Here is a 26298-nt window from a genome sequence, read left to right on the forward strand (position 1 = left end):
CACCAATTATAAAATTCATGAAAATACAGAAAACTACAGCAGTTCCAAACGTCAACACTAGAATAGATTTAAACCCTTCACATCCTAACATCAGTAGGTACATTATCCATACTGTTATCTATACATTTCCTAAGGTGCTTCTTAGTTTTTGGCCTCTTGAAAAAAGTAAGTTAAGCATAGCATTCCTAATCCGTTTAAATCGTTTCAAGCTCTAATTCTCACACTATCATTTCTGTAAGTTACATTTTATGGCAAAAAAAATTCGTCATGCAATTAAGGAAGCTTAACGTATTGTAAACCCTTGAGAGAGTATCAGTTGATGATTTTCATCTATTTCGAGGAAAAGAACCGATACAGCTCAAGAGGCAAGATTAATTACTCATTTTGAATCAAATGAGAAATTCAGGGCACTCCAGAATTGCTAACAAAAATGAAATCCTATCTTTTAATTAATAAAATTATTAAAAAATCTCTAATATTATATTCCTGCACAAATGTCCTAATCAACACCATGTACTGGAATTGCGATCGTATTTATATATTAAGCCTTCATGAAACTATTTAAGTGCTTTGGCAGCTTTTATAAGTGCGAGGTAATATTTACAGAGGTAACCTGATGCAATTGTACTACTAAATTCTAAGATAACCTGACTAAAACAGCTTTTCCAAATTTTTTTTATAAGGTGCATTTTGCAAATACGTCAGATGATGCAGGATAGGGGATACATGCTGAAACCAACGTAAAGGGAACATTTTAGAACCAACTCAAAAAAAACGCACAGTTAATACATAATTTAAACAAAGGTAGAAACAGGCAGACAGACAACTGAACATCTGGCCAATGCAACACATCCTCTCTATAATGCCTACATCACTTGTCTTTTTGGAAATTGAAATGAGATTTTTTAAAATTTGAATTGCTGTATGGTCTTGCTTCTGAGTAAGGGAAACTGGAAAGTCTTTATGTACCTGAATGTGACACATTTTTAAGTGATTGATGTTATCTTCTAGTTTGTTTTCAAACTAATATGGTCTTTTGCGAACAAGAGAGGTAGCGGAGCCTTAAAAATTTGAGGTAACTGAGTGAGCTGTTTCGCTGGTCACTCGATCAAGTTCGAAGACGTTTTTATCGGGTTCTTATTACTCGTAAATTCTCAAGAAGATCATAGATTTTAACGAATTTTGATTGTGAACCAAACGTTCTAATAAGTGGAGGGAGGTGGAAAAGGAGGTGAGGGGGGTTGTGTGGGGATATGGAGTGGGGAAGGGGGTAGGGTGGTACGGTAAGGCGAGTTAGAGAGATTCTAAACCTTAGATATTTTGGCCTTACCCGCCTTCTTGTGAGGTAAAAAAAGAAAACACAATTGAAAAAATTATTGAAATAACCAGAAACTATACCTGATGGAAGGTTTCATTTAATTAACAACTTCTTCTGTGAGATCCCCTCTTTCTCCTCAACCTCTTTAAATGCGTGTTCATTTGGAACAAGCAACGACTTCAGTCTCTGTAAATGAGTCCAAAAGTCTACGCTCAACTTTGAAATGGCTCGAAAAGCGGTGACAACAACATCAAAATAACAAACAAGTATCCTCCATATAAAAGTCGTAGATAGGAAAAATGAAGATATTGTATAAACGACGAGACAAGATTAATTAAATATAGATAATTCTATTCTCTGAGGATGAACCCCATCAAAGCCAGCAAAGAATGCGCACCTCGAAATTTGCAGGTTGTATCCGACACTTACTTCAAGTACAGTTGTTCCTCTGGAGTTGTAGATGTACTGGAGGATCGCAAATATTGGAATCATCACCATTGAGGCAAGTGCGAGTAACCACCCCAAGAATTCACCCCCTGCAGGGTAAGGCTTGTTATTGTAAGAGAGGCCGGACCATTGAATCAAACTCGCCAGAATAATCACCTGAATAATTATAACAATAGTAATAATAATAATAAATAACACTAAGATAAACTCACGACAGCACGGTTTATCCTATTCATAAATTGACCAAAACCATAGACAAAATTCTCGAACATGAAAAAAAAAAAAAAAATGGAAGAAAAAAGGTGGTGCTGGTGGTGATGTTTGTGGTGGAGTTGAAGGGCGGAATGATTTGGAAGTGCGTTAGGTGAGGGACTGGCACCCCTTTCAGTGGTAGTGAAAGTAGTCCTTTCATGCCATGGAAATCGAAATTATCTTTGGCAGCTATAGACCACCCTTCTCGTTCCTTTTATCATATTCTAAGTTTCATTTTATGATGAAGGAAGAAACAAACAAACTAAGAATACCGCACCAGAGTAGCAAGAGGCGAAATGTATTTCCAGCAAATCAGGAAGAAGATATTAGGACGCTTGCCAATCATCTTTTCAATCATGTCACCGAGTGTCTGCGTGCCTAAAATGATAATAACAAAATGATAAAAAAAATTGCTACGTGTACAGAAGGCAACCAGAAGAGTTGCCTTGCCCATTAAGTTTTCAGAAGGAATCAGTGAAAACAGGTGCTCTACCAGTGGTTGCAGTTTGTTCTAATCTCCACCTAAAATACCTTATGTTGCAAAGAGAGCCAATGACGTAGATCATCAATTTTAAAAAAATATTAGTGCAAACTTAAAAAAAAAAAACACTCTATCACCGCGATGTGATAAAAAAGTCTTTTGGTGTCCTGCCTTCACTGATTCAATCTTCCCTTTCAAAACGTGAGTGAAGTTAATGCCAACGCAATTCTTACTATCCTATTGCTTGGTCCGTAACATACAGCATAATACTCAGGAGTGTTAATAGTAACTTCTGTGATCTACACTCACCAACTCCCCAGCCTATAACAGCTACCTCGCAAAATCCAATAAAAAGAAGTGAGATGCCGCCTGACTGAGCGTCGAATAGGTTGAACAAGTACATGCCGCCCTAAAAATAGACATTTTAGTTGATGAAGGTTGAATAAACTGCCAAAACAAACAAACAAACAAACAGACAAAAGGAAAACAAAGCGACAGCTAAGAACCAGTAAACAGGACGGAAAGATGGATGAGACTATAAGCCAATAAAACTCAGGTTTCCATGTTTATACTACTGTTGTGGTGTGTACATCACTGATGTGTCATACGCAATAACCACTTGATTTCTTTTTTTAAATGGTAGAAATGGTATGTAGTCGCATAAGGTGTTACATATATTTCTCAGGGTACAATGATACAATGATGCTTCATCGTCTAAAAGTGTTACCTTAGACACAAGTATATGACTATGGAATTTCAGCACTTGCATGCGTAGATCACACAACTTTACAATAGCAAACAGGCGATTCCTACCTCAGCACACATGGGTATGGCGAGCAGGAACATTAACACGCAGACGGCGATGAGGAATAGCCACTTGTACTTTCTGAGGTATTTTGGATACTCATCTGAAAGACCTGTTACGACACACTCTACCATAGCGAACTGTAGGGCCAACAGATTAAAATGAGTTCAGGAGGATTTGCTTCTCGTGATGATTCATCAACCTCTTCTCTTAGTAATATTTAGTGATTAGACAGGTTGAACCCAACTTAAAAACCCCCTAGGTGAATACGGTAGATCTGTCTTTAAGCTAGCTACCACCTACCTAACCACTCCTCTTTCCACACTGTACCCACCTACCTCCCTACCTATGCCGGCTACCACCCGTCTATCAACTTATCCAGCTACGCACTAACCACGCACTCACGTGGGTACTCAGTTACCTACCTACATACGTAACTACTTTTCAAACGTATCTGTTTACCAAACTCATCTCTTTGTTAAGCAACTGAACAATCATGCAAATACATTACCTGACTGTCCAACCCAAGAGTAAGCAACATGAAAAAGAACAAGATCGCCCATAATGTGCTTAAAGGCATTTGTGAAATGGCCTCTGGATAACCCACAAATGCAAGCCCGGGACCTGGTGACAAATTCGTAAAAGGTACTTCTATCAGACTAAGTAATTGTAACTACATATATGTCAATAAAAACACTAATATATGTATATCACACTATAATTTGGTTATGAAATGATTGGGATACAGTTTTCAGATTGGATGATCCTTTTTTATACCTTCATGAAAACACCCCTATCAAGTCGGGAGGTAACGGAGATGATTGGAGAATACTTAACTACATGCTTATTCTGGCTGTTTTGCTTTTTAGATTTTTTTATTCATGCTAAATGATCTTACCCGCATATAACTACAGAAGAATTGGAAAAAAAATGTACGTGCTTTTGGAAAGGATAAATTCGAAGTTCCACCCCAGTCATAGACGTATGTAGCATATACGACTGATTACCTGATGTAACCACTTCGCCCACTGGAACATCCAATGTCTTAGCCATGAATCCTAAAACACTAAACACTACAAATCCCGCGAAGAAACTTGTACCGCAATTTATTACGCTCACGATGATAGCATCCCTGTGAATAACAAAAGAGTATATAAGGAGCTTGTAGACGAGTGGGACGAGTGGGAGTGGGCAATGGTCTATTTCTTTAGTAGAAATCATGTTTATGTGTAAAGTATGCGATAAAGGTCGAATTTTTGCTTGGTGAGAAGATATTTGTAGTTGTTGTTATTGAGGTAAGAGTTCCTATCTTTCTGTGGGATTAGAAGAAAAATAGGAAAAACCAGGGCTTCATTTCCCTTTCGCATTTATCGTGGAGTACATTTCATGCAACTCTTGATCAAAGAATTGCGCCACTTGGAAGTGTAGTGACATAATGATCTTTTATAAGGGATGTGATGAAGGAACGACATCAACTGCTATTTTCACTATTCCATACTCAAAAAACAGTTACCTTTGCTGGTTAGAAATGTTAAGTGTATGTCTGAAGACGCTCGACTCCAACAACCGTTAGTGGAGCCTGAATGTTTGCATGCCACTGAAAAAAAAACCTGATTTATGCGGAATAGAGTGACTGCATGAAAGAAGTACTGGGCAGTCTCAAAGTAAGATGCGATTTCCATTTGTCATTTTAGCCCTTTCTCATTAAAGACAACCACCATCAATCACATCTCCCACAACTGTGACAGTCTTACCTTTCACAGTTGTTATTGAATCTGTTGTAGCTTCCAAACGTTATCAGTGATCCAAATCCTACTCCGAGGGAGTAAAAGATCTGCGATGCAGCTCGAACCCAAACCTAAAACACAATTCGTAAAGTGCATAATTTTTCAAATCGTGAGACACGACAAGCAAGTAAAAGCCAAATGATAAAGTCGTCAAGCCAACTTTTAATTTGAAAATTGACGGAAACAGCCCAAATTGAAGTTATACCTGTGGATCCTTCAGCTTGCCGATTTCCGGGTTGAGATAAAATTTTACTCCTTGTAACGAACCATCCAGAGTGGCACCGCGGATCATCAGGATAAAAAGTACAATATATGGAAAAGTAGCAGTAAAGTAAACAACCTGGAGGAGAAAATTGACCTCCAGTCAGGTATAAGGAGGAAGGTATGAAATCAAGGTAACTTTCTACTGAAAGCTGGGGAGTCGAGGAAGGCATGTTTTTATATCCTTTCCATCCACTCGTTCTTTACCAAAACAGCAAAGAAACTTAACACATCATTTCCGCGAGACCAGAAATACCTTAGGGCTAAAATTTCTTTGAGTAGGATCAGCTACGAGATAAGGCCTCTAATCACGATTTGATCTCTCTAGCTCTTAGATTGTAATACATTCCATGATACAGCTAAATTATGCCTCATCCAGGTTAGGACGTATTTCAATTAGTATAAAACTCGAAGAAGAACAGCGCTTTTCGCGTGCGCTGATTGGCTAGGTCTCTAGCTCTTAGATTGTAATACATTCCATGATACAGCTAAATTATGCCTCATCCAGGTTAGGACGTATTTCAATTAGTATAAAACTCGAAGAAGAACAGCGATTTTCGCGCGCGCTGATTGGCTAGGTCGGAGGTGATTATTTAGCACTGCTTACCTCCGAGCAGCCGAAGAGACCAATCCACGCGTCTAAGGTTGTCTTTAAGTAAATTCGAGTGTTTTCATTGGTCTATTCTTGGTCGGAATTTTGCCCAATACGGCCCTCGCGTTAGATTAGTAAGAAGTAATTTTTCACTTCCACTTCGGTAAATAATCATTATCTTTCGGCTTTTCAGGCCGACCTTTAACTTTACCGCCAATTTTCTACATTCTTAACAATAACATATGTCTGTTAACAATAGTCACACTTCTAACATGCTGAATTTTGTCTCTTTTTTTCACGTTTTCTTCTTTTTTTTCCCCAAACAATGTTTAGTTTTTACTTACTTTTCCAGAGGATATCACTCCCTTTATAAGGCAAAGGTAGATTATGACCCAAGCAAGGATCAAACACAAGACGATTTGCCAACTCACATCCCCGATGTCAGACAAGCCTTCGGATATCTTCAGGATGTTATTGCTAGAGGAAAAAAGGAAAAAGGAAAAAAAAAAGGGAAAGGAAAGGAAAAAAAAGTCGTCAACAAATCCGTACCGGAAAATTTATCACGGTAATTCTTATGTTCTGCTTTGTCATGTTGATATCTATATTGTACAAGAGTTATGGGTAGATCAGTTCGAATCTTTAACATCCCCCTTGGGTAACCCGCGGGCATTTGACCGTGGTCTATGCCCTATAGGTGGGGAATTTGAGCTTTTCATGGGTGGGGTAGGAAGGTTCAAGTCCTTCCAGCGTATACACGTGATTTAATGGAGGCGTTTAAAGGTAAAGAGTCTGATTTCGTAAGATTATGGCTTAGGAAGAATTTTTACATCGAAGAAAGATGCGTACAAGTGGAAAACCCAACGGCAGTACCGAAAACTGATTCGTGACTTTTCTAAGTTGTACAACACTTGTTGATCACACAAAGAGTCATTAAATATTGGGTGGGGCATATGAGCGCAATTTCGGCCCCGGGTTGAGTGGGGGGTAAAGGGAGGGCGGAAATTCGAACGAGCCAATGTTCAAAAGTTCAAATGTCAGGAGTGGGGGAAGGGAGAATGTTGCTTCGAACTGATCGGCGAATTATTTTTGAGTTCGAATATGGAGCAGGATCTCAGAAAAAGCTAATCCTTCGGGCATCCTTGAAAATACTATGGACTGCGGAAAACATCCTCGAATTTTAAGGGAATGACCTTATTCCGAGAAAAAAAAACTAGGAAACGGAATACCGAAAACCTGTTATAAAAATACAGTATTTTGATCCCTCAGATTAGAGGGATGTGCTTTTCATTTACAGCGTTTGGATTTTATCTAAAGTCTTCTTTCCCTGTCAAAGAGAGCGTTATACCTTTAAAAACTGATTTTTAGGTAGACGGAAAGGTTTTTTATATTTCTCTCGACCCCGAACTATTGAAAGATTTTTTTTAGCACAAATCCGCCGATACGCAAACCTAAACGTGCATGTACCCCTAAGTGAGCATAATCCTGTAATTCTGTTGCGGTGTCGTCGAATTGTTTTCGACAACCTGAGCGGAATACGTCATCAGGGCAAGTGCTGATGATCTTTGAAACTATGAGATATAAAATTTACTCGGGTAATGTCTCTTACTTAAAGAATTCTTCAGATGGGCTGGTACTCTTGCAGTCAGCGGCGAGGCCTAGACCTGTGCAGTTCAATGAGATATTTCTTCCCGTTGCTCTGTCAGGACGAAAACAAAAGATGGGCAAACAAGTTTTCAAAATTAGATGAATAGGTTATCCAGAATAAAGCACGGATAAAAAATGCTCAAGCGATTTGAGTCGGTATGATATGCAAGCTCCCTTTTTTATGGCAGGTATCAATCATGACAACGAAAATCAAACACCCACAAAAACGAAAAACAATAAGAACAATAAGAACAAACAAACAAACAAACAGAAAAGACCAATATTAATTCATGGTGTTACTTTCCTACTTACTGACAAAGAGGAGTGTTCCATGTATTGTCACATGTTCTCCACGGTACGTCTTTTCTGAAGGACTGAAACATGTAGAGAAGGCACCAGGCGATGATCATGTTGTAATAAATGGACACCAGAAAGGAAACCATAATCATTCCAAATCCAATTCCTGTGAGAACAAAACCCAAGCAAAATGGTCTAAGTTTTATATCTAACTTATTGTCTTTCAGCTTAATCTTTGCTGTCAATTGGAAGCTCGAGCATTTTTGTATCTTGAGCATATTAAATAACTCTGTAAAGAAATTATCTGAGTTATTTCGAGTTTTATAATAAAAATATTAACTGCAGTATAACCAAAAGGCTCACCTCTGGCCATAGGGCAGAGAGCTGTCCAGGCACCAACAGTTCCAAGACTCAGGTATTGACCGATTGCCAGTTCCATATAAAACAAAGGGATCCCATTGATTGCAAGCATCACAAAGTATGGTATCAAGAAAGTTGCTGTCAAATCAATACGAAAATTTTCTTTTAAGTTGGGAAAAAGGCGAAATCTATAAGAACATTTCCCTGCGGGATTAACTCCTAATTAGAGCCCATTACTCGTTAATGAACTCCTTACTTGATACTGCCTTTGTGTTTGTTCTAGTAGGAGAAACAGGGATGGCGCAGTAGCAGGTACAGTGGTGAGAGCGCTCACATCCCACCACTGTGGCCCGGGTCGATTCCCGGACCTAGTGTCTCGTGTGGGTTAAGATTGTTGCTGGTTCCCGTCCTTGCTCCGAGGGTGTTTTACTCCCTCCACAAAAACCAGATTCCAATTCGACCAGGAAACAGAAGAGAAGAAGAGCCATCTCGTGGAATGTCAACTGCTAAATTTGATTTATTATTATTATTATTATCATCTTATTTATTGCGAAAGTGTATTCGTGGTAATGTAGTAAAAGTCTGCAATCTATTCAAGTGCTGAGGAGACGAACTGTGTGAATTAAATACGTCACAGTGACCTAGCGAGTGTCGGAACGTAGTCTTGATACAGACCCCAGCGCGCCGACCACTTGCCAATCGATATCTTCAGTTTGCTTCTTAAGATGCTGGGTTAAAACCCACAGCCTTGATCAGGAAGCGGGTAAAGACAGTCGGTCTTAATTGTTTCTGTAGACTGGGAGTGAGCTGGGTAATTTAGTATTATCAACTGAGTTGATTACAAAAATTGGCCATCGTTAATGGTTTCAAAGCTGACTTTTCGAGCATTAGCCCTTCCTCAAAGTGAATGGGGGAATTGTGGGTTGTGTGTACATTTATAAGCAGAAAATGAAGCTACGCAATCGGTGAGAATATGGTGGCGAGAAAATGAGAATAAATTAGTTGAATGAAAAGCACCCGTTGATACCGTGGGGATTAAGAGTGCCGATTTGAAAGATAAATTTTTGTTCTAGAGTTTTGAGGCTTTTCGAACTGCCTAGATGTAGGGAAAGGCCGCAAGCTGCTATATGCTACCTACCGATTTGAAATATAAATTTTTTGTTCTTGAGTTTTGCGGCTTTCCGAACTACCTAGATGTAGGGAAAGGCTGCAAACTGCCGTCGGTTATAGCAACATATTATGTTGCTATAACCAACGAATTTTTAGCCAAGCAAGACGTTGAAAAATTCCTTCTCTGCGTTCAATTGAAAGCCTATTTTCACGACAAAGAGGATGATTCTAACACCTCGAGCAAAGATACTTTCGAAACACTTCAGATTCGAAAGTCTAAATGGACTCCCCCAAAGGGCCAATTCGCATCTTTAGATTTTTCATCAATATATGTCGTTACGATATTAATAAACTTAAATTCAATCGTAACACCAAATTTTTCGCAACCGTCCCAGATTTTCCGATAAACTCGCAATCGTAGGGATTTCCAACTGTCTGGGATGGTTGATGAGAAATCGAGAAAGTCGGGAACGCTTCTTCGAAGTGCAACAGTTATTACAAAGTGCGACAAAAAACACAGTAACCCGAGTTTAAAGTAAAAATGGCGTGGGGAGAAATCTGTAGTTCTCTCGATATATCGACAAATTCTGGAATTTTCGAAACAGTAAAATGGGATTTTCCCCATAAATGAGAACCAGGCTTGGAGTTGCTCGAGGCGTAGCCGCGGGCAAGTCTAGCTTCATGAATATCTCTATGAACACAGCTGACGGGTGAGACAATCGCTTGTAAACATTGTCAACGCAACGGTTTTCTCAGAAACAAATCGACAACTTTGAGAAAGACAGCGCGACATGAATGTTAAATGAATTGTCTTTTGACCAACACAAGCTCTGTTGAAATAAGAGCTGTTGAATAACTTACCCGATTTCGAAAGTGGAAAATGAAGACCTACGCCTCGAGCAATGCCTCGAGCAACTCTTACCCTTCCCTTGTGCTCACCACTCCTCTTGCGTGATTCATATTCCCATGAACACACGTTGACGGATAAACCAATTTTTATTTTCATTTTGAGCTCCTAAAGGTCAATCTCAATCGGGATGAAACGGAAAAACCATCTTGGAAAGATCAAAACTCGCGGCCAAACTGGTTGCAAATTCGCGGTCAATCGCAGAGGAAAATTTTCAGTCTCGAGGCATTTCTAGTAATCCAACGGAACTCCTCACTAGATACATTAACAAAGATCGGGAAACAAGTTAAAAAATTTTAGCGGATGCCATAGGCATTCGCCGGTGTGCAGTTCAAGCAGGGTCTTAAAGAGAAATATAACACCTGACTCGTGTCATACGCAAATATAATAGGTGAGTATCAGTATCATTGACCAATATTTTGTTTCTCATTTCAGAGAAGTGTGACACACAAGGTTACAATAAATTTTATGAATTCCACAATGTCTATTTTTTGGTGCTGCAAATATTTCTTTTCAGCAGAGTTTGATTTCTGTCTCTTTTTTTTTGCTTTCTGTTTGCAATCATGGATTGTCCATTTATAAGCAAAAGAAGCACTTTCATACGAAGTGCAAATCATTCAATCTCTTAATAGAAAAATTTGTGATTGGTAGATTTCTGGGGGCGTGACAAGGACCTGAGTAACGCTTCCGTCCACTTGTAAGCAGTTGAGAGTTCCGCTTCTTCGTTGACTTAGTTTGGCGATAAATATCCATCTTGATGTAACTTTTATCTTACAGTATTATCATGGCTTTTAAAACTTTTGTACTACCGTGTAAATTTTCGCGGGGATGAAGTAGCTTGCTATAGGATGGCGATGAAACCAAGTCGGTGAGAGTGAGAGGGGTAGGCAAGAGAGAGGGTGGCTCGAGCCCATCGTTCATAAAATTTGTTCAGGGACCTTGCCATCGTGCGAAGAAACTAATTAGTTAAACAAGTTTATGTCTTTCAGTTTTCGAGTAACTTACGAAATTATTCGGGTTTCGATGATGACCCAGCAGTCACGAATTTGTTTCAAGTATCAAGTTGCTTCCAACTGTCTGAAAGAGGGTTAGACGCCTGCCTTATGGCTTTGTATTTCAACAAAAGAAGACATTTCAGTGGGAGAGGTGTTAGAAAATGAAAGAGGAAGGAAGTCTCTCGAATCACCTTGATTGTCTCAATGACTGTTGCATTAATTTGTAACCCTTTGATGGGCAAAAGACAATTACAATGTAAAGATTGCTATTGAAGTTCACTAGACGCCCACTTATCAACAAATCACGCGTAGCGGTTTTGCTACTCGCTACTGTGGATTTGTAGATTTGTTTCCACGTCGACTTAGTGATGCGCCAAGGGCGCGAAAACCCGAAAACAAAAAGCATCTCTGAGAAAATGTCGACACGTCGCTACATGCTGTCTGAATTCGTTCAGCTATTATAACATGATCAAAGTTACGTCTACGTTGATGCTTTTTTTTTCTAGACTGGTCTCGATGATAACAGCCCAACCTTGCGCATAATTAATTGACAACTCAAGGAAAATGACACGCAAATCGATCTGCTAAAACTACTAGCAGATCTACAAAACTGTGAGCGATTTCGGTTTTGAAATTGATACTACCGTGGAGTCCCGGCTTTCTGAGTTCCTACTGTTTATTTAATTTACACAAACAAAGATCATCGGTAGAAGCGGCGCAGAGATTGATGTAGAATTTTAGGATACTTTCGCTTACAAAGGAGAATCATCCAACGACAAAGTATATTGCAAATCCGGCTGCATTTTTATTCTGCTCGTTCCTTTAGTCGCAAAGAACGCTCAAACTGACGAACGGCTATTTCTAACACACTACTGGGCATTTATGCAAATTAGATTAAGAAATAGAGGGATCCCACAAAATGACGCGTTCAAATCGTAAGCCTTGTTAATTGTTAATCTAAGCGTTTCGGCTTGAAATCGACGTGAAACATTCTGAAAGCCAAACAGCCTGTGATCAAAGGAAGACCCTTGAGTTAGGGAACAAGTTCAAACATTGTGCGGGGTAACTTATCAACACTTTACGCAAAGAATGTACGCTATATCACGTACCTCCACCATTTTCGTAGCACAAGTATGGAAACCTCCAAACATTGCCCAGCCCTACCGCGTAACCAACGCACGAGAGCATGAAGTCCAATTTTTTACCCCATTTCTCTCGGTCATCCTCGACGACTACCTCGTGCTCCTCTATCGCCATCGGCTCGACCAGAGCAGCGCGGCTGTCTTCAGGTCTCGCGAAGGATTTACTGTTGTCCACCACAGCGCCATTACTGTCCTTTTCTGACATTCTCAATAGTCAATCGATCGCTGCGCGTACCTGTCGCTTTTGGCTTTCAACCTGGAAATACTTCTTATATATAGGCAAAACTACATTCGTGACTTGCAAATAGGTAGGTTTATCACGAGTTAGCTAAAATTACACAAGGTCACATAAACGAAAACAATATGGAAATGTAATGGATTTGAATGAATGGGCTGTCAATCAAACGTCGCAGAATAAAACGGCTCTTACGTAATCGCGATAGTAATTTGAATAAACCGTAAGCCGGTAAAGCCGAGAAATTTCCTTGTTCCTTTACTTCTGTTCCTTTAGGTAATTTCCTGGGGTAAAATTTCCGCACAGCCCCATACTTCATTATGTATTCAGTTCTTGGATAGAGATAACTATAATAAAAAACAGTGTATTGTGATTGGGAAAACAGATTTGTTTTACAATAGTATGAGAAAGTGCTTTTATGCGCCATAAGTCCAATAAATATTTTTATAAATATTCCTTGTCCGATAGTCTTTTCCAAGTACAAAAAGGACTCCTACCGCCGGTTATTCTAAAAAAGGATAACTCCATACTGACAATGAGCGCTCGATAAGGTACTTGATTTCCTGGGAGAAACTATGACGAACCGTACGATCGGCGTGTGAAGCATGTGTTTTCTTACTCCAACGCTCCGATGGAGGTATTGGGCCTGTTCAGTCACAATTCGTCCTTCTGGCTCTCAAGCGCTCGCGTGGTAGCAAGCTTCTTACATACATGCTTACAGAACAGTTGAAAAGAGGAAAGAATGTGGAAACACCGTTTGAAAGTGATGAAAGTTTTTAAATATCTTCAGCTGCTTTTCACATGCCTTTTACTGGAAAATTTCATATGCATATCAACTCTACGTGCGAAGTAAGCGTGAAATCGTGTGGAGTTCACTATTCATCGTAGTGAGAGGGCTGCACGGACATGGCGCACGGTCTTCGTTAGACCAAGTGCCTAGCGATTGGGTAATCGAGTGTTGCTCCAAGTATAACTGATAGAGAAATGTTTTCAACCGACCGATTAAATGCATATAACTGGCAGCGAGTGATGCTTTCAACTGAGCGAATAAGTGCGTAAAACTGACCGCACTGGATGAGAGCTTACAACTAACCGCCTGATGTTTACAACTAACAATACAAGTGCCTAAAATGCAAATGACCGAGTGAGGTTTAAAACTGACAGTGTGACTGTATACAATTGATATGGTAATACAAACAACTGACAATGTAAATATACGTACCACTGACAGAATGATGCTTCACGCTAAATATATTTCGCACAACTGGTAGAGTAAAGTTGACAAGGGATTTAAAACTGACTAATCTCAGTCCGGCTGAAAACAAAACTAAACTTATATCATATATGTAGCAATATTTCAAAATTAATTTTATTGATTTACTAGTATTATTGACAACATTTGAAGTTACGTTTGCAAAAATTTACCTTCAAATTTCGCCCCTCATTGTATTCATGGAGGTCTTGATTTTTCCACAATGGGTAGAGCAAGGGAACCTTTCAAATCAACCTGGAAGCGAACATTTTCCGCTGCTGCGTTTGCTTATCTTTTATCATTTTTCCCGTGAGAAAGCATTTCTGCTTAACGAGTAGTTTCTTTAAAAAATTTTCGAGAGGTGATTTACAGCTGCAAGTTAATATTTCCGCACTTTCATGGTCATTACATTACTTATCAGCAATTTCACCCATACGATATCACCTCTTAATCATTATCCGATGGAGTTCGGAACGAATCTCAATGAGCAGAAATGTATCGATGATGTGGCGGGCTCACTTAGTTTCTTGGCTCATGGGAAATTTATTTTAAACTGAAACTACTCAAATATTCATTGTTCTATTTCTCAATCTTTGAAAATATCTGAATTATATTCCTGCCAATTGACCACAAACTTGGAATATGGAATCTTTGTATTGAAATGTTTATATTTTTAATGCGACAAAGCTCTTTCGTGAGAGGTATGTGAGGCGACACGCATGTCTGTTCCTGATACAATTTCTGTGACGGATGGGGTTCCGCTATCACAGCAGCAAACTAACTGCTTGAAGGCTCGACGGAACTCTGGGATTTTCACAGCGTAGACAATAGGATTGATCGCTGAATTGCTGTAATGCATATACTTTACAAACAAAAGGAGGTCGGTGTTGTAAATTCTGGGTTTGCATGACTCGCAAAACACTATTAGTAACTGAACTGTAAAGAAAGGTAACCAGGCAATTACGAAAAAGCCAATAACTAACGCAATGGTAACTGCAATACGCATGTCACGTTTTATCGATCGTGATCTGTCCCGAGCCGGCTGTATTCGATTCCTGGCCGTGAGCCAAATCTTTGCGTAAGTGAACAGAATGACCAACAATGGAATTACGAAGAATCCCATGAAAAGAAACATCATATTAGCTTTGCGGTTGATTTCCCTTAGTTCCAGTGCAGATAGAGATGCTGCGGCTGGAATAATCCACACGGCCACCAAAAATATATAGTAGACTTTGGGTGAGGTGTTTCGGCGACGAATTGGATAAACCACAGCAAAGAAGCGCTCTAAGCTGATGGTCACGAGATGCAGAATGGAGCAGGTACCGGCAAAGATGTCAAGGATGTAGTAAATGTTCCCTAACGTTTTACCTCCTGTTGAATAAAGTAGCATTGAGATCCATATGGGTATGGAGACGAGGCCGACCAAGATATCTGCTACAGCGAGGCTGACCACGAAGTAATTTGTTATCGTACGTAGTCGCGAGTACCGAATGAAGGATGCCACAACTAGTCCATTGCCAAAGACTGCAAGGAAAGCAATTTGGACGTAAAAGGCACAACATGTGATAACTGCCTCTCTTTTGAAAGTTTCATTATCAATCAGGGGAGGGGGGCGAACCATACTTGGATTTGATTGGTTAGCCATTTTCCTTGTTCCTGAAAAAGGATCGGGGAAGAAAATATGTTACTGCAATTTAAATAGAAGCAGGTAAAGTACTTCCCAGCCCACGTTTGTAAATACCTCAAAAGTAAAGTGGTGTTTGCTTTGGTGAGTTTGGCAGTTTAACAATTGAAAAACCGGCAAGATCAGCAATAACCATTCAATTTTTAGCAATTTCTGCACGGTTTGTTTTACCACGCCGAGTTATTGAAGAGATTAAGTTTCTGATGGAGCGTTCATGTGATTACGAAACAGGTAGATATATTTTGACTTTATTCATTATCCTGACGCAAACACATGGCATGGCGTGAAATATGGGAAAAAATATAATTTACCTTGCACTATGATTCCGTTCTGGAGGCTCAGTGAAGATGGATATTTATTGATATCATATTTGTATATTTTAAAATATATTCTGCCATCAATACCATTCAGCGTTTTACTTTTAATAAAAATTTTGAATTCACATTAGGTGCAAATATTTAAAAACGCTTAGACCAATTCAGGAACTTGGCGACTTCACAAGGTCCTAGGCTCCTGATTTGTTCTTCAATTGACTCTGGCGTTGACAATGTACAGAAATATTAAATATTATGTCGTTTTCCAAGGAGTTGATTTATCGATGTGATCTTTGAGAAAGTGTTAAACTACGATGGACATTGTCAGATCATAGTATGATTTGCTCTTACCTGTTAAATTTAGTTCTTGTGGCAGTTGAACCAAGTTTTCAGACTGGACTAAAATTATTCAACCATGGGGTACTGAACGAAAAACTAGTTATGGACTGAAGTCGAAGGAAAAATATTGCCCTCCGTGAAAGCGAGTTTTAATATGCACAATTTTCTGAGTGCGGTTTTTGAAATACGACCGACTTATCAAAGGGATGCTAATAAAAAAGGTACCAGTTTGCACTGCCGACAGAACGTTTACAGTTGTTAAATGTAGCCGATATTGCATGTTAGAAACAACTGGAGAATTGGAAAGTTTTAGGCAATCGTATTAAGAATGTAATTTCAACTTACTGCTTTTTACCGCCATAACTCTCTTCTTTATACATTGTCGATGCAATAGCACCGAACTGATTTTAATGTAAATTCCTACGTAGTGTTGAGATTAAGGCCGAGCACGAGAGCAAAAAAATATTAATTAAGGTATATGACATCTTTGAGAGAGTAGAGCCTTTAAATATTAGGGATGAAAAGATAGCTTTCACCAAATAATTACTCAGGAAGCAGTTCCCTAGTCAGATTAAGAGACCCTAAGTCCTAGGCCCAATTTGTTTACCTAAATTATTCGGAATGAATCGAACAGAGGCCGAACAAGACCAAACAGACAGAATTAAGGGTCGTCACATGAGAAAAACAGTAAGGTTAGAAATAAAAATCGTATTGAACCGTATATCTTTGGTCTGGAATTTGACGTGAATAGCATATCTTAACTTTACAATAAGGTTTTATTTAGAGTTCTTTTTGTTTACCTGTCTTCTCGATTCCGCTTTTGACCAGTGATTTTCGTTGTTCGTGTCGTTTATTCTTCTCTATCTTTTCGATCGACGTTTCACTTGTTACTCTGATCTAGAGTGAACCAAATGCTTGTAAGGTTTGCTCAAACAGGCAACTTTTTACGTGTTCCCTTTTAAGACGGTGTCAACTTTGGTTGCCAAGTGTTTGAAACACGCCGTCTGTCTTTGTTGATTTTGCTTCTTTTTTTCTCTCTCTTTAGGTGTGTTAATTTTCCTCCAATGTTCTACCTTTTGACATACCTAATTGAGTTTTATAGGAAAAGGTAAACTCATGAATATTGAATATTTTTGTTAACGAATGTGTGGGTCGCCCGCATAAATGTATATTGACACAGTTTGAATTGACATCTCAGCTTGTAACTATTTATTATGAGGGTATAGAATGAGCCAACAGAGGAGCGAAAATGATTCCAGCAGCGAATTTAGAGGGAAAATTGTCACTTAACCGGCGATTAGACTTTCCGAATGGTTTCTTGAAAGACGATTTTATCTTGGCCCTATTTTGTCACCGTTTGAGTTGGAAAATTTGAAGTATTCAATCACGTTGCTACTTATCATTACAAAAGTATTTAAGTACGCCAGCAGAGGGGCAAACGTAATTCTTCCAAAGAGTTTAAGCAATATGTCACTTTGCTAGCGTGTTGATCAAACCTTTTCCGTGCAAAGTAAATTTTATCTTTACCGTAATTACTGAAAGATTGCGTTGTTACGTTCAATTTCCATGGCTCCTAGATGTAGATATGCACAAGAAGGGATCAAACTTTTGAATTTAGCCATGGGGATCTAGCCGTAAGTGAGGTAAATTTGTCACCTAGCCATAACTTCCTTGAAAAGTATTTTGCTCTGGAACCAGCAGACTCTCCAAATGTTTCCGTGATAAGACAAAATTTTTCAACCCTAATTACGGGTAAACAATACTTTTTCCTTCCAATTCTAAAACTCTTGAACAAATTAAAGTTAAAATGGGTCGTTTAAATTAATCGTTTGCGTTTTATTCCTAATTGGTGGCCTCGTTACATTTGTACGTTTTCTCGTGCTGCTTTAAACTTGTCCTAGCCATAAAAAACATTTATTATAACTTTTTAACCTAGACCAGCTTTAAATTATCATTTTAATGGAATTTTATACAATTTTTCATTCAATCTTGGATTGCTAATCTTCATACTCTGATTTGCATTATTTCTGGAGATAAGATGATCCTCATTGATATTCAATAATTAAACGAGAGCATTTTAGTTTGAATGAAAAATGTCAAATAACCAGTGATTGCAAAATTAAAAAAAAAATGATAAGAGATGTTCTATTACACTTTAAACTGTTTTCAGTCATTTGTGGTTTAAAAGGACAAAAACAACTCATTTTATTTCGATAAAAATATGCTTTTTTATGACAGTTAAATATTACCCACTGCATGGGGTAATGCTGAAGGACACCAAAGGGAATATTTTCATGGTGAGATTCTTTTATCTCCAATTTTAACAATAAAAATTGATTCTAAATAGACGCAAGGGTTATCAGCACGTGAACGGCTGACGTAGATATTTTATTCAACAAATCTCCTTGATCCTTTTTGTGCCCCTATTCAAATACCAACCTGCTATCGTGTAGAGAAAAAGGTCCTAAATGACACCTTGCTCAAAGGGTGCATCAATATTTGTCATATGTTTATCATGCATTACTTTTCAATTTACAGCCTTAGAAACAAATGCGGTCTTTATTTGCATTGACATCGTTCAATGCCACTTCAGCTCTTATCACCAAGCATGTTCCTTTCGAATGTTTTACAGTGTTTTAACACTACCATTTTTGTCGGCAATTCGCTTTTATCTCATTCACATCCAGCATATCATTAAATGCATCCGCAAAACTAAATTTGTTGTCCAAGTAAAAACGTAACCAGTTCTGGAAAAAGAAAATTTTCGAGCATTTCAATTGCTTCGTCACAACAACGAGGCTCCTGAATAAACTGTTTTAGTTTCGAAGTTGAAGTGAGTCCGTACAAACTTCAGCGCTCTTTTTGAGCAAGCAACGGTTACCCCCTTAAAAATATACTGCTATAGATGTGACAGAATAAGAGAATGAATTGATCTACTTGTGTAAAAACAGCTGCGCAACATTTCGATCATTAAGGCTCAGTTCAGCTGTCGCGCTCCTACCGTCCAGGAATTAGTTTGACAAAGGCACGGCAGAAGCACGGCGTCTCAATTTTAAAAACGTTTTAATCAAGTTCGGCAAGCACTTAAAAGTCCGCGGAAAAGCTCTGCCGTGCTGCATGACTCTGGCGCGACAGCGACTCAAACGTCGTACGTCTGCCGAGCCAAATAAAATAAATAAAGCACTTTAGTCAAGTTAATGTATTTTGGTGAGATTGCACTCCCGCGGGAATACGTGGGAGTTACGACAATAAAGTTTTACTTGGCTTTAGTAAATCCTTAATTTTCCACGAAGACATTGCCCAACGGCTGAATCAGAGTCGTGCTCCTGCCGTACTCCAGTCGAACTTAATTGCAATCAAGTTCAACACGGCAGAAGACTTCTGAACCGGGCTACGTCCTTAATGAATAAACTAATATATGAAATACATTATTCAAACTTCCCTGTTTACTTAAATAGCTAACCAACAAGGCGCTAGCGCAGGCGTGCTTTTTAATCGCAGACTTCGAGGCGGCAGTTTTTGAAGTTTATCCCTAAATAATGCGGATACTTCACCCTAACGTTCACTTTTACTATTTTGTCGGCAAACAACCGGTACCTAAAAAGAAGCTGGATGAATCATATTGATCTTCGGGTCACGTCATAATTCTTTATTCTTAGTCTTCATTTCTTAACGTCTGCACGTGAGATATTCTGGAAGCTATTTGGTTAATATAAATTTTTCAAGGTTATACCCCACAATTGTCTTGGACATTGAAGCCGAAAATCTTCATATCTGCTTTCTTTTCATTTTAATTTAATACTTTCTGGCCTTCTTATTTTGAAAATCCTTGGAAAGTTTTGTTTTTGCTTCCGTTGTTATATTCAGATAATTCCATGCACTTCCCTTTGAGACTAAATGCATTTTGATTGAGAATCTTAGAGATGTAGCTATGACTTTTGATCTCCCGAAATCTAAAGTGTAGTTACTGAACTGTTCTTGTGCCATAATTTGGGATAAAGACGGAGTTTATGTATCAGAAAGTGACTCAAATTAAACGCCAACTCCTAGCCGTTACATGTGATCAATTCATTCACCTGCGAAGTTCGATGATGAACAGACTTGTGAATGAGTCATTTATTGCCATTCCTCCTTCTATTCAAGATGGAATCGTAAGATTCAAACCACTTCCAAATTTAGTCTTTTGACTCGGATGCTCAAATTGCGTGAATTTAATTTTTTGTTTATTATCACAGTCTTACTCAGTCAGACTCATTGCTGATTTGTTTGCATATCTAGGGTAAAACTGATTGGTTTATCATTTCTACTGTGAAATACACCATCGGATGAAAAGCGAAACTAGAATTTAATTTCTTCCACTTACTAGGGCTATTTTGTATTCTTTTTCATCAAAGGCACTCATCCTCATTAAATTAGGGGTAAGTATTGACAAAGCTTGACTTAAATGTTAAGATTCTTTGAAATGCTTTCGTTACTACAAACGAGATGTCATGCTAACTGCAGTTGATGGCAAGGAAACGTTTGAAGGCAAAGATAAAAGGAAACTTCAATTATTTTCAGTTGTCATATCATCTTGTAATATATGAGGACAGTAGTCAAAACACAGATTAATTAGTTCACGTTATTCCGTCGATTCTTTGTTAAAGATGATGAGTTACTGCTCAATTTGAAATCATAGATTCAATTCAGTTAAGGGATTTTAAAGAAGATCGTTTATTTCTAGTTTTAAATTAATCGATCCGCCCCCGAATTGTTTGCCTGAGAGTTACAGTTTAAAGAGTTCCGTCAAATGACTTAAGGTTTATCAAGTAATTTCTGATGAAATGGACTTTCGCGGAAGTAATAAACTTGATCAATATCAAGGTATTATCATTTGCTTTACAAACATGATATTTCAGCTGTTGCTTTCCAACTTCCTGAAAAATGTTGATAAAACATAGCATATGAACAAAATTGAAGCCAAGAACATGGCAAATGCAATATTGAGCGTTGAGAGCTACAATAATTTTGGGACGAAACGATAACAAAGGTGCGACAGATATCTAAATGCTTAAGGTTTTTTATTTCAGTTATTCCGACCCCGTTTGGATATGCCGGTTGGCGAAGCTATGTTTTTTACATGTTGTTTCTATGGCTTCTGTGTGTTCCTCAACGCCTGCCCATCGCGCGTGTGAAGTATGCAGCTGGCCGATTCAAAGAAGCGAATTTCCCGAATAACTCTTGGATGTTGTCTTATTCCAAGTATTAAAACCGATCGAATATAAAATGCTTTCAAATGTTTTCGAAAGTTTTGCCCATTGTTTCCCCTCAACCGTGCTTGGTTTCGGCCCACATTTTAAGACTCCATCCAGGATGAACGCGAAAAAACTGTCATTAAAAACGCAGATGAGAAGAAGGAGAGAAACGAGCTGAGGACAGACGTAAGGAACGACAGACCACGTTACATTACCTCATTTTCACATCCAAATTTCTTAATTTCAGAGAATTTGTGTACTTCAGACCATAAACCTCAGCTTTAACCCTTACCTGGCAGCCTGTCCGTCGTGTGCTTGTAATACGACGCCTGTGTGGTTTTCTCTGTTGCTAGAATAGTTAATTTTAAATGACAGGAACAGTGTCAGCCCAACAGGAACATTTCGGAAATGCGTGCACTGGTGCGAAGGACAATTTCGATTTCTAGTGGCTACAACGACGTGTGAATTGACAGGTTGGTCATGAAGACTTACTCTCTCAGTTACCAAATGCTTTTGCTTTAAATTGTGATGCATTTCTGAACTGATTTGAAAAGACTGATCAATAGCTAAGGTTTTGGAAGCGACACAATTCGGAAGGCACGAATACTAAAGCAGTTAATTTTGATCAAAATTACCATAATTCATATGGTGATAGCTCTTGTTTAGATGCTCACTTCACAGTTTCGTAGCCTCAATATCTAGATTTACCAAGCGTTACATCCAAGAATTTCCTCATCTCATACTTATCGTCTAAGCATGTCGAAATCATAAATAGATATAGGTTGAAAAATCTCTAAGTATATCAGACCAAAAAAAAACTAGTGGATCGTATTTACTGCTCATAAGAAGTAAATACGATTGAAGGAATGACAAGACAAGGGGATAAATTGTTGGTAACCTCTAATTCTGTCGAAGCATTCCTCAGATAATTTTCACACGACTGGTGTTTGTATATCTACGGCATTTGGTTTTTGTCATTACATAACCATTGATGACATGCTCGCTGTCTTTAATGTGTTACATATTTCCCATCGAATTAACTTGCTAGAAATATCATGTGTCTTCCCATGCAATGAACAAATGGTTGAAAAGAGGTTATGAGGTGAAGGGGGGAATATTGGCAATAATACTTCTTGTGATTCTTTATACCTAAATAACCTCGAAAGTAAACGAGTAAACTCGAAATCAACTCTCATTCAGAGAACCCCGACGATTATTATACTAAATACAACTGAAAAAGATGTTGTTCAGTGGATGACCCGGACATACTCGGGGAAAAAAACTATGAGTGGTCCTAAGATGATTTGAACCTGCAACCTTCCGATTAGTTCTTCGGATGCTCTACTTCTGAGCTGTAAGAGATTCGTGGCTGAAACTAGGCCGTTAAGCTAGTTTTTAACAATTGCTGCGAAATATTTTCGCGTGTTTACTGTTTGCCTGAAAATTTCAAATATCCCTAATTCCAGTCACCTGTGTATCAATGGCGCTGAGTTTTCTATGATTGGTGAAATTCAATCTTTGCTGAAAAAACTGGGAGAATTTTTAATCGCCGTTGTTTTAGCTTTTAGCGTGCTGGTTTCAAAAAGTCTCCTGTGACACAGCGAGCCGCTGTAATCTTAGTTATTAATTGCCAAAAAATTTCCTTTTCCACTTTTTGCTTATATGGGGCTGAATTTTATGTTATGAGGCTTTTCGAGATTTTCGAACCCTGTCAGTGCGTCAGACAGCCCTACACCACAGGGATACCAGAAAATGATGGTGTTTTTGATCGATTTTTTATATACCAAATCAGTTCTTTAGGTCAGCCGGGTGTCTATTTGTCAATTTTTCAGGCTCAATAGAATTTAGTGAAATGGTCTTACAGTGCGTAGATATTACTCAGAAAGTAGTGAAAGGGGAAAATATTTCCTCTCTTGAGTTGTAATGTACCTCTGCTTACAGAAAATTGCAAAAAATTGTTTAGTCTTGCAAGCACAACAAATCACTAACCGCTCATAACAAATCGTTAATAAATTTCGTCATGCAGTCAATGTGAAAAAATCGAGATGTAGTAAAGGTCTTCACCAGTCAAAATATTGGGAATTGAGAGGAGAATATAATCTGTGTTCAATAGTGTTTTCTCACGGGTAAGATGCTTACCGAAAATATGATATCGTCCTGTCCCTCGTGTTTCGCATCCTGGTGCTGAATGTGAACCGGTGATAACCAGGTTTAAATTTTAGAAGTATGGAAAGCTATTCCAAGATTCCTAATTTATATTTTTTCGACGATTGAAAGATTGGATTTAAATTTAAGGCGTGGAATAAATTTTTATGTAGTGTAACTCTTGGAGAAGACTTGACAAGTTGCACTACGTAACTTATTATGTATCAGGGGTATCTTTACATGTAGTTATGGCTTCCACATAGAGTATGTTCTGTCATTCTTAGGTTATCGAATCACTACGCTTACTCTTAGAAACGAAACATGCAGCTTTTAGTACGCATTTTATCGTTTTTTTGTTTCCTTTCCGAGAAAGAAACCATATTTTTTCGTTTATATACTAGAATACAAATTAATGAGTAAATCACACGGAAGCAAAACGTAATATCAATCCTGGGTGATATATCTTTGCTCACTCTCTTCCTCTCTCTCCATGTGCGCAACTCGCACGAGCGAACACAGATGTATTTCGGAACTTAGTCTGAACGAAAACTAAGTGAAGCTATCGAAAGGAACAAAGGCACCACAATGATACTAACATATTAACCCACTGGACTTACTTATTATGGATATGAACTGCACCGTAGAAAGCAAATTACTTTACCTTCATCTCAAACGATCTTTTTTCAAGCGAAGATTATCTTGCGTATTTCCATTTGTTTCCATGTGAAGACAAGTTTACTTGCCGGCTTTAATCATGCAGTTCTTGTCTGAAATTAAGCTTCTTGGTCAGCTTTATCGCATTTCACCTCTAAAGGCCGCAGATAATTAAACTTTTTTTTGCCGATCTAAAAAGATGAGGGTGATTTAAGGGAAGCTTTCTTTGCTCAGTTGTGGTAGTTCTGTAGCCTGGATTTATTAACATATTGAGAGAGAACCCACTCAAAATACATTGTGCTTATCACGTAGATGAAGCCAGAATACTGTATTGTAATCAGCCGCGAAGCCAGTATCAGGCAAAATTTAAAATCTTTCTAAAATACTAATGACGGTAAAGGTGTGAGTACAATGAGATGGATGCCTTCTCTGTTGCCTGGCGATTTATGGACCTCAGATCACTATAGTCCTCTTTTTTTTAAATGTTATTTAATTGACTTGTAGGCGCACCATTGCAGGTACAAATTCTATAAGCTTTAATGCTGTCTTCTAATCTTCCAGCCTTAAAAGTTAAGACTTAAAAGATTTCCAGCTTAGCGTAGATTTATCTTTTGCATAAATCTTTGAATAGGAAATACAATATTGACGGATAGTCGTTTAAGAATTGTAGTCGAAATATGGAGGGCTTTTAAATTTTCGTCTTTGTAACTTAGCTTGACACCGAATTGAAAAACCGTGGCCGAGATACGATGATAGACAAAATTACAATAATTACAAATATTTTGCAATTTTTTTTTTTTCAATAGCCATCGCCAGACCAAACAAACCATCTGACAAGCCCCAAGCCCTGAACGCAACATTCAGTTTCGCAGGTCACTAAGTGGTCACCCATAATTTTCCACTTAGGGAAATTTCCTTCCGAAAACAAACTAAAGAGATATTTTGTGATTGGTTAAGACTTAATCGAAAGTAAGCATAAGATGACTCTATTTTGTTTTCCTTTGTGTGGGTTTTTTTCTCTTTTAAATTTACTTTGCGCCACTGTGTACATTGAGTTACTCCTTTAGATGACGCTTATTCAAAACTCACACAGTGCTAAATTACTCGGGCACGATTTAATCTGTTCATTTATTGCTTTTCACTAACAATCACGTTTTCTGCGCCACCAGATTTATAGATGAAGTTTTAAGGAATTAATAACGAACAGCGAGAATATCAAAGAAATTTGGATGATATAGGTCATCTTTCTTAGTCCTGCTGTGGAAAAGATCTGCTCGAAGGTAATAGTATTATATTTGTGATTTTAAACTGTATTTATTAGTTCGTCGGAATTGAAGTAGATGATGTAGAATTTTCCCCTATTAATCAAACCTGCAGAAACAGGAGAGCCTTTCCTAATGTTAAATGTTGTTTCTATCGCTACTTTCTTGGTTTCACATGAAAGGAGGATTGGGTTTGGAAATAGAATAAGCTTTCTTATGATTTTTTAATCAGGTTCTTGAGTAAAATTGAAACTTCTGATTCAAAAACATGAAAGAAAACAGGTTTTCTCTTAAAAAAAGTTCATATGATGGCCAAAAATTTAAATATTCTTAGCCAGTCTTCACACAATTGTTAGTGAATCGTGATTGTGTCAACATCACATTGATCTGCCAGTTAGTAATCAGCACCTGCCCTTCAAACAATCCAGTTTGTCATAATAACTTTAGTTTGTTCCTTATGATGGTTTTTTGCCTCATCAAGTCGACTTTCTTGGAATTCAAAAGGAAAGAAAATAGTGTGATTTCAAGGTAAGTGTCTACTGCCGCTTTTACATGTGTTTTACAACCTATGCAAGTCCGAATGCGACGTCTAACCGAAATGGAAAACAAAGTCAATATGAACGTGACTATTACGAAAAATGTATAGTTGAGATACATTTCATGATTTCATTCACCTTACAAGCGTATATAAAGTGCATTTTAGGGAGAATAGGGGAAATCGCAAATGATAATCTTTTTTTTACTGTCTTTCTTTTCACAAGTCAAAAATTTTATCACTTCT

General features: G+C 38.1%; 3 protein-coding genes and 1 long non-coding RNA gene across 10 annotated transcripts in view; 2 read left to right on the forward strand and 2 right to left on the reverse strand.

Annotated features, from left to right (window-relative positions):
- LOC113673454 (sodium- and chloride-dependent betaine transporter) lies at positions 1-14166 on the reverse strand. Of its 2 annotated transcripts, none has more exons than XM_027189872.2 (16): positions 14059-14166; positions 12366-13948; positions 8248-8382; positions 7900-8050; positions 7550-7639; positions 6288-6420; positions 5296-5430; positions 5058-5161; positions 4311-4435; positions 3815-3927; positions 3312-3443; positions 2808-2907; positions 2295-2395; positions 1748-1921; positions 1399-1504; positions 1-729 (listed from the first exon to the last, which is right to left on the reverse strand). In XM_027189872.2, exons 2-15 carry the CDS (start codon positions 12601-12603, stop codon positions 1412-1414), a joined length of 1824 nt encoding a protein of 607 aa, XP_027045673.2. In that variant the 5' UTR covers positions 12604-13948; positions 14059-14166; the 3' UTR covers positions 1-729; positions 1399-1411. The 2 variants fall into 2 exon arrangements, with proteins under 2 accessions (XP_027045673.2, XP_027045674.2); XM_027189873.2 differs by having other exon boundaries at positions 1-969.
- On the forward strand, positions 6294-8835 carry LOC149049645 (uncharacterized). The gene is made up of 2 exons (XR_016183490.1): positions 6294-6508; positions 8531-8835. It is a non-coding gene; the product is annotated as an uncharacterized LOC149049645 (long non-coding RNA).
- Positions 13873-24583, reverse strand: LOC113673433 (octopamine receptor beta-2R). Of its 3 annotated transcripts, XR_016183489.1 has the most exons (3): positions 17023-17307; positions 14059-15541; positions 13873-13948 (listed from the first exon to the last, which is right to left on the reverse strand). XR_016183489.1 is itself a non-coding variant. In XM_027189837.2 (2 exons), exon 2 carries the CDS (start codon positions 15528-15530, stop codon positions 14559-14561), a length of 972 nt encoding a protein of 323 aa, XP_027045638.2. In that variant the 5' UTR covers positions 15531-15541; positions 24263-24583; the 3' UTR covers positions 13979-14558. The 3 variants fall into 3 exon arrangements, 2 of the variants coding, with proteins under 2 accessions (XP_027045638.2, XP_089051888.1); XM_027189837.2 differs by lacking the exons at positions 13873-13948; positions 17023-17307 and adding an exon at positions 24263-24583 and having other exon boundaries at positions 13979-15541; XM_089195762.1 differs by lacking the exons at positions 13873-13948; positions 17023-17307 and adding an exon at positions 16568-16649 and having other exon boundaries at positions 13979-15541.
- Positions 21161-26298, forward strand: part of LOC113673434 (octopamine receptor beta-2R) — an 18234-nt gene continuing 13096 nt past the window's right edge. Inside the window, exons 1-4 of one of the 4 annotated variants that reach the window (XM_089195763.1) lie at positions 21189-21251; positions 21704-21929; positions 25425-25535; positions 25999-26045. The gene's annotated coding sequence lies outside the window, so the exon portion shown is untranslated. Of the gene's footprint in view, positions 21930-25424; positions 25536-25998; positions 26046-26298 lie in introns of all 4 variants that reach the window. The other 3 variants (XM_027189840.2, XM_089195764.1, XM_089195766.1) reach the window with 3 other exon arrangements.

This window comes from Pocillopora damicornis, chromosome 2 (genome assembly GCF_964200805.1).
Source record: "Pocillopora damicornis chromosome 2, jaPocDami1.2, whole genome shotgun sequence".
NCBI classification, from domain to species: Eukaryota; Metazoa; Cnidaria; class Anthozoa; order Scleractinia; family Pocilloporidae; genus Pocillopora; species Pocillopora damicornis.

Excerpts from the sequence above, each read along its gene's own strand:
- LOC113673454 (XM_027189872.2), bottom strand. The coding sequence starts at position 12,603 with ATGTCAGAAAAGGACAGTAATGGCGCTGTGGTGGACAACAGTAAATCC. Across the intron at positions 8,051-8,247 it reads TCTCTGCCCTATGGCCAGAG|GAATTGGATTTGGAATGATT; the intron begins GTGAGCCTTTTG and ends TTGTTCTCACAG. Across the intron at positions 1,505-1,747 it reads GAGGAACAACTGTACTTGAA|AGACTGAAGTCGTTGCTTGT; the intron begins GTAAGTGTCGGA and ends ACTCATTTACAG.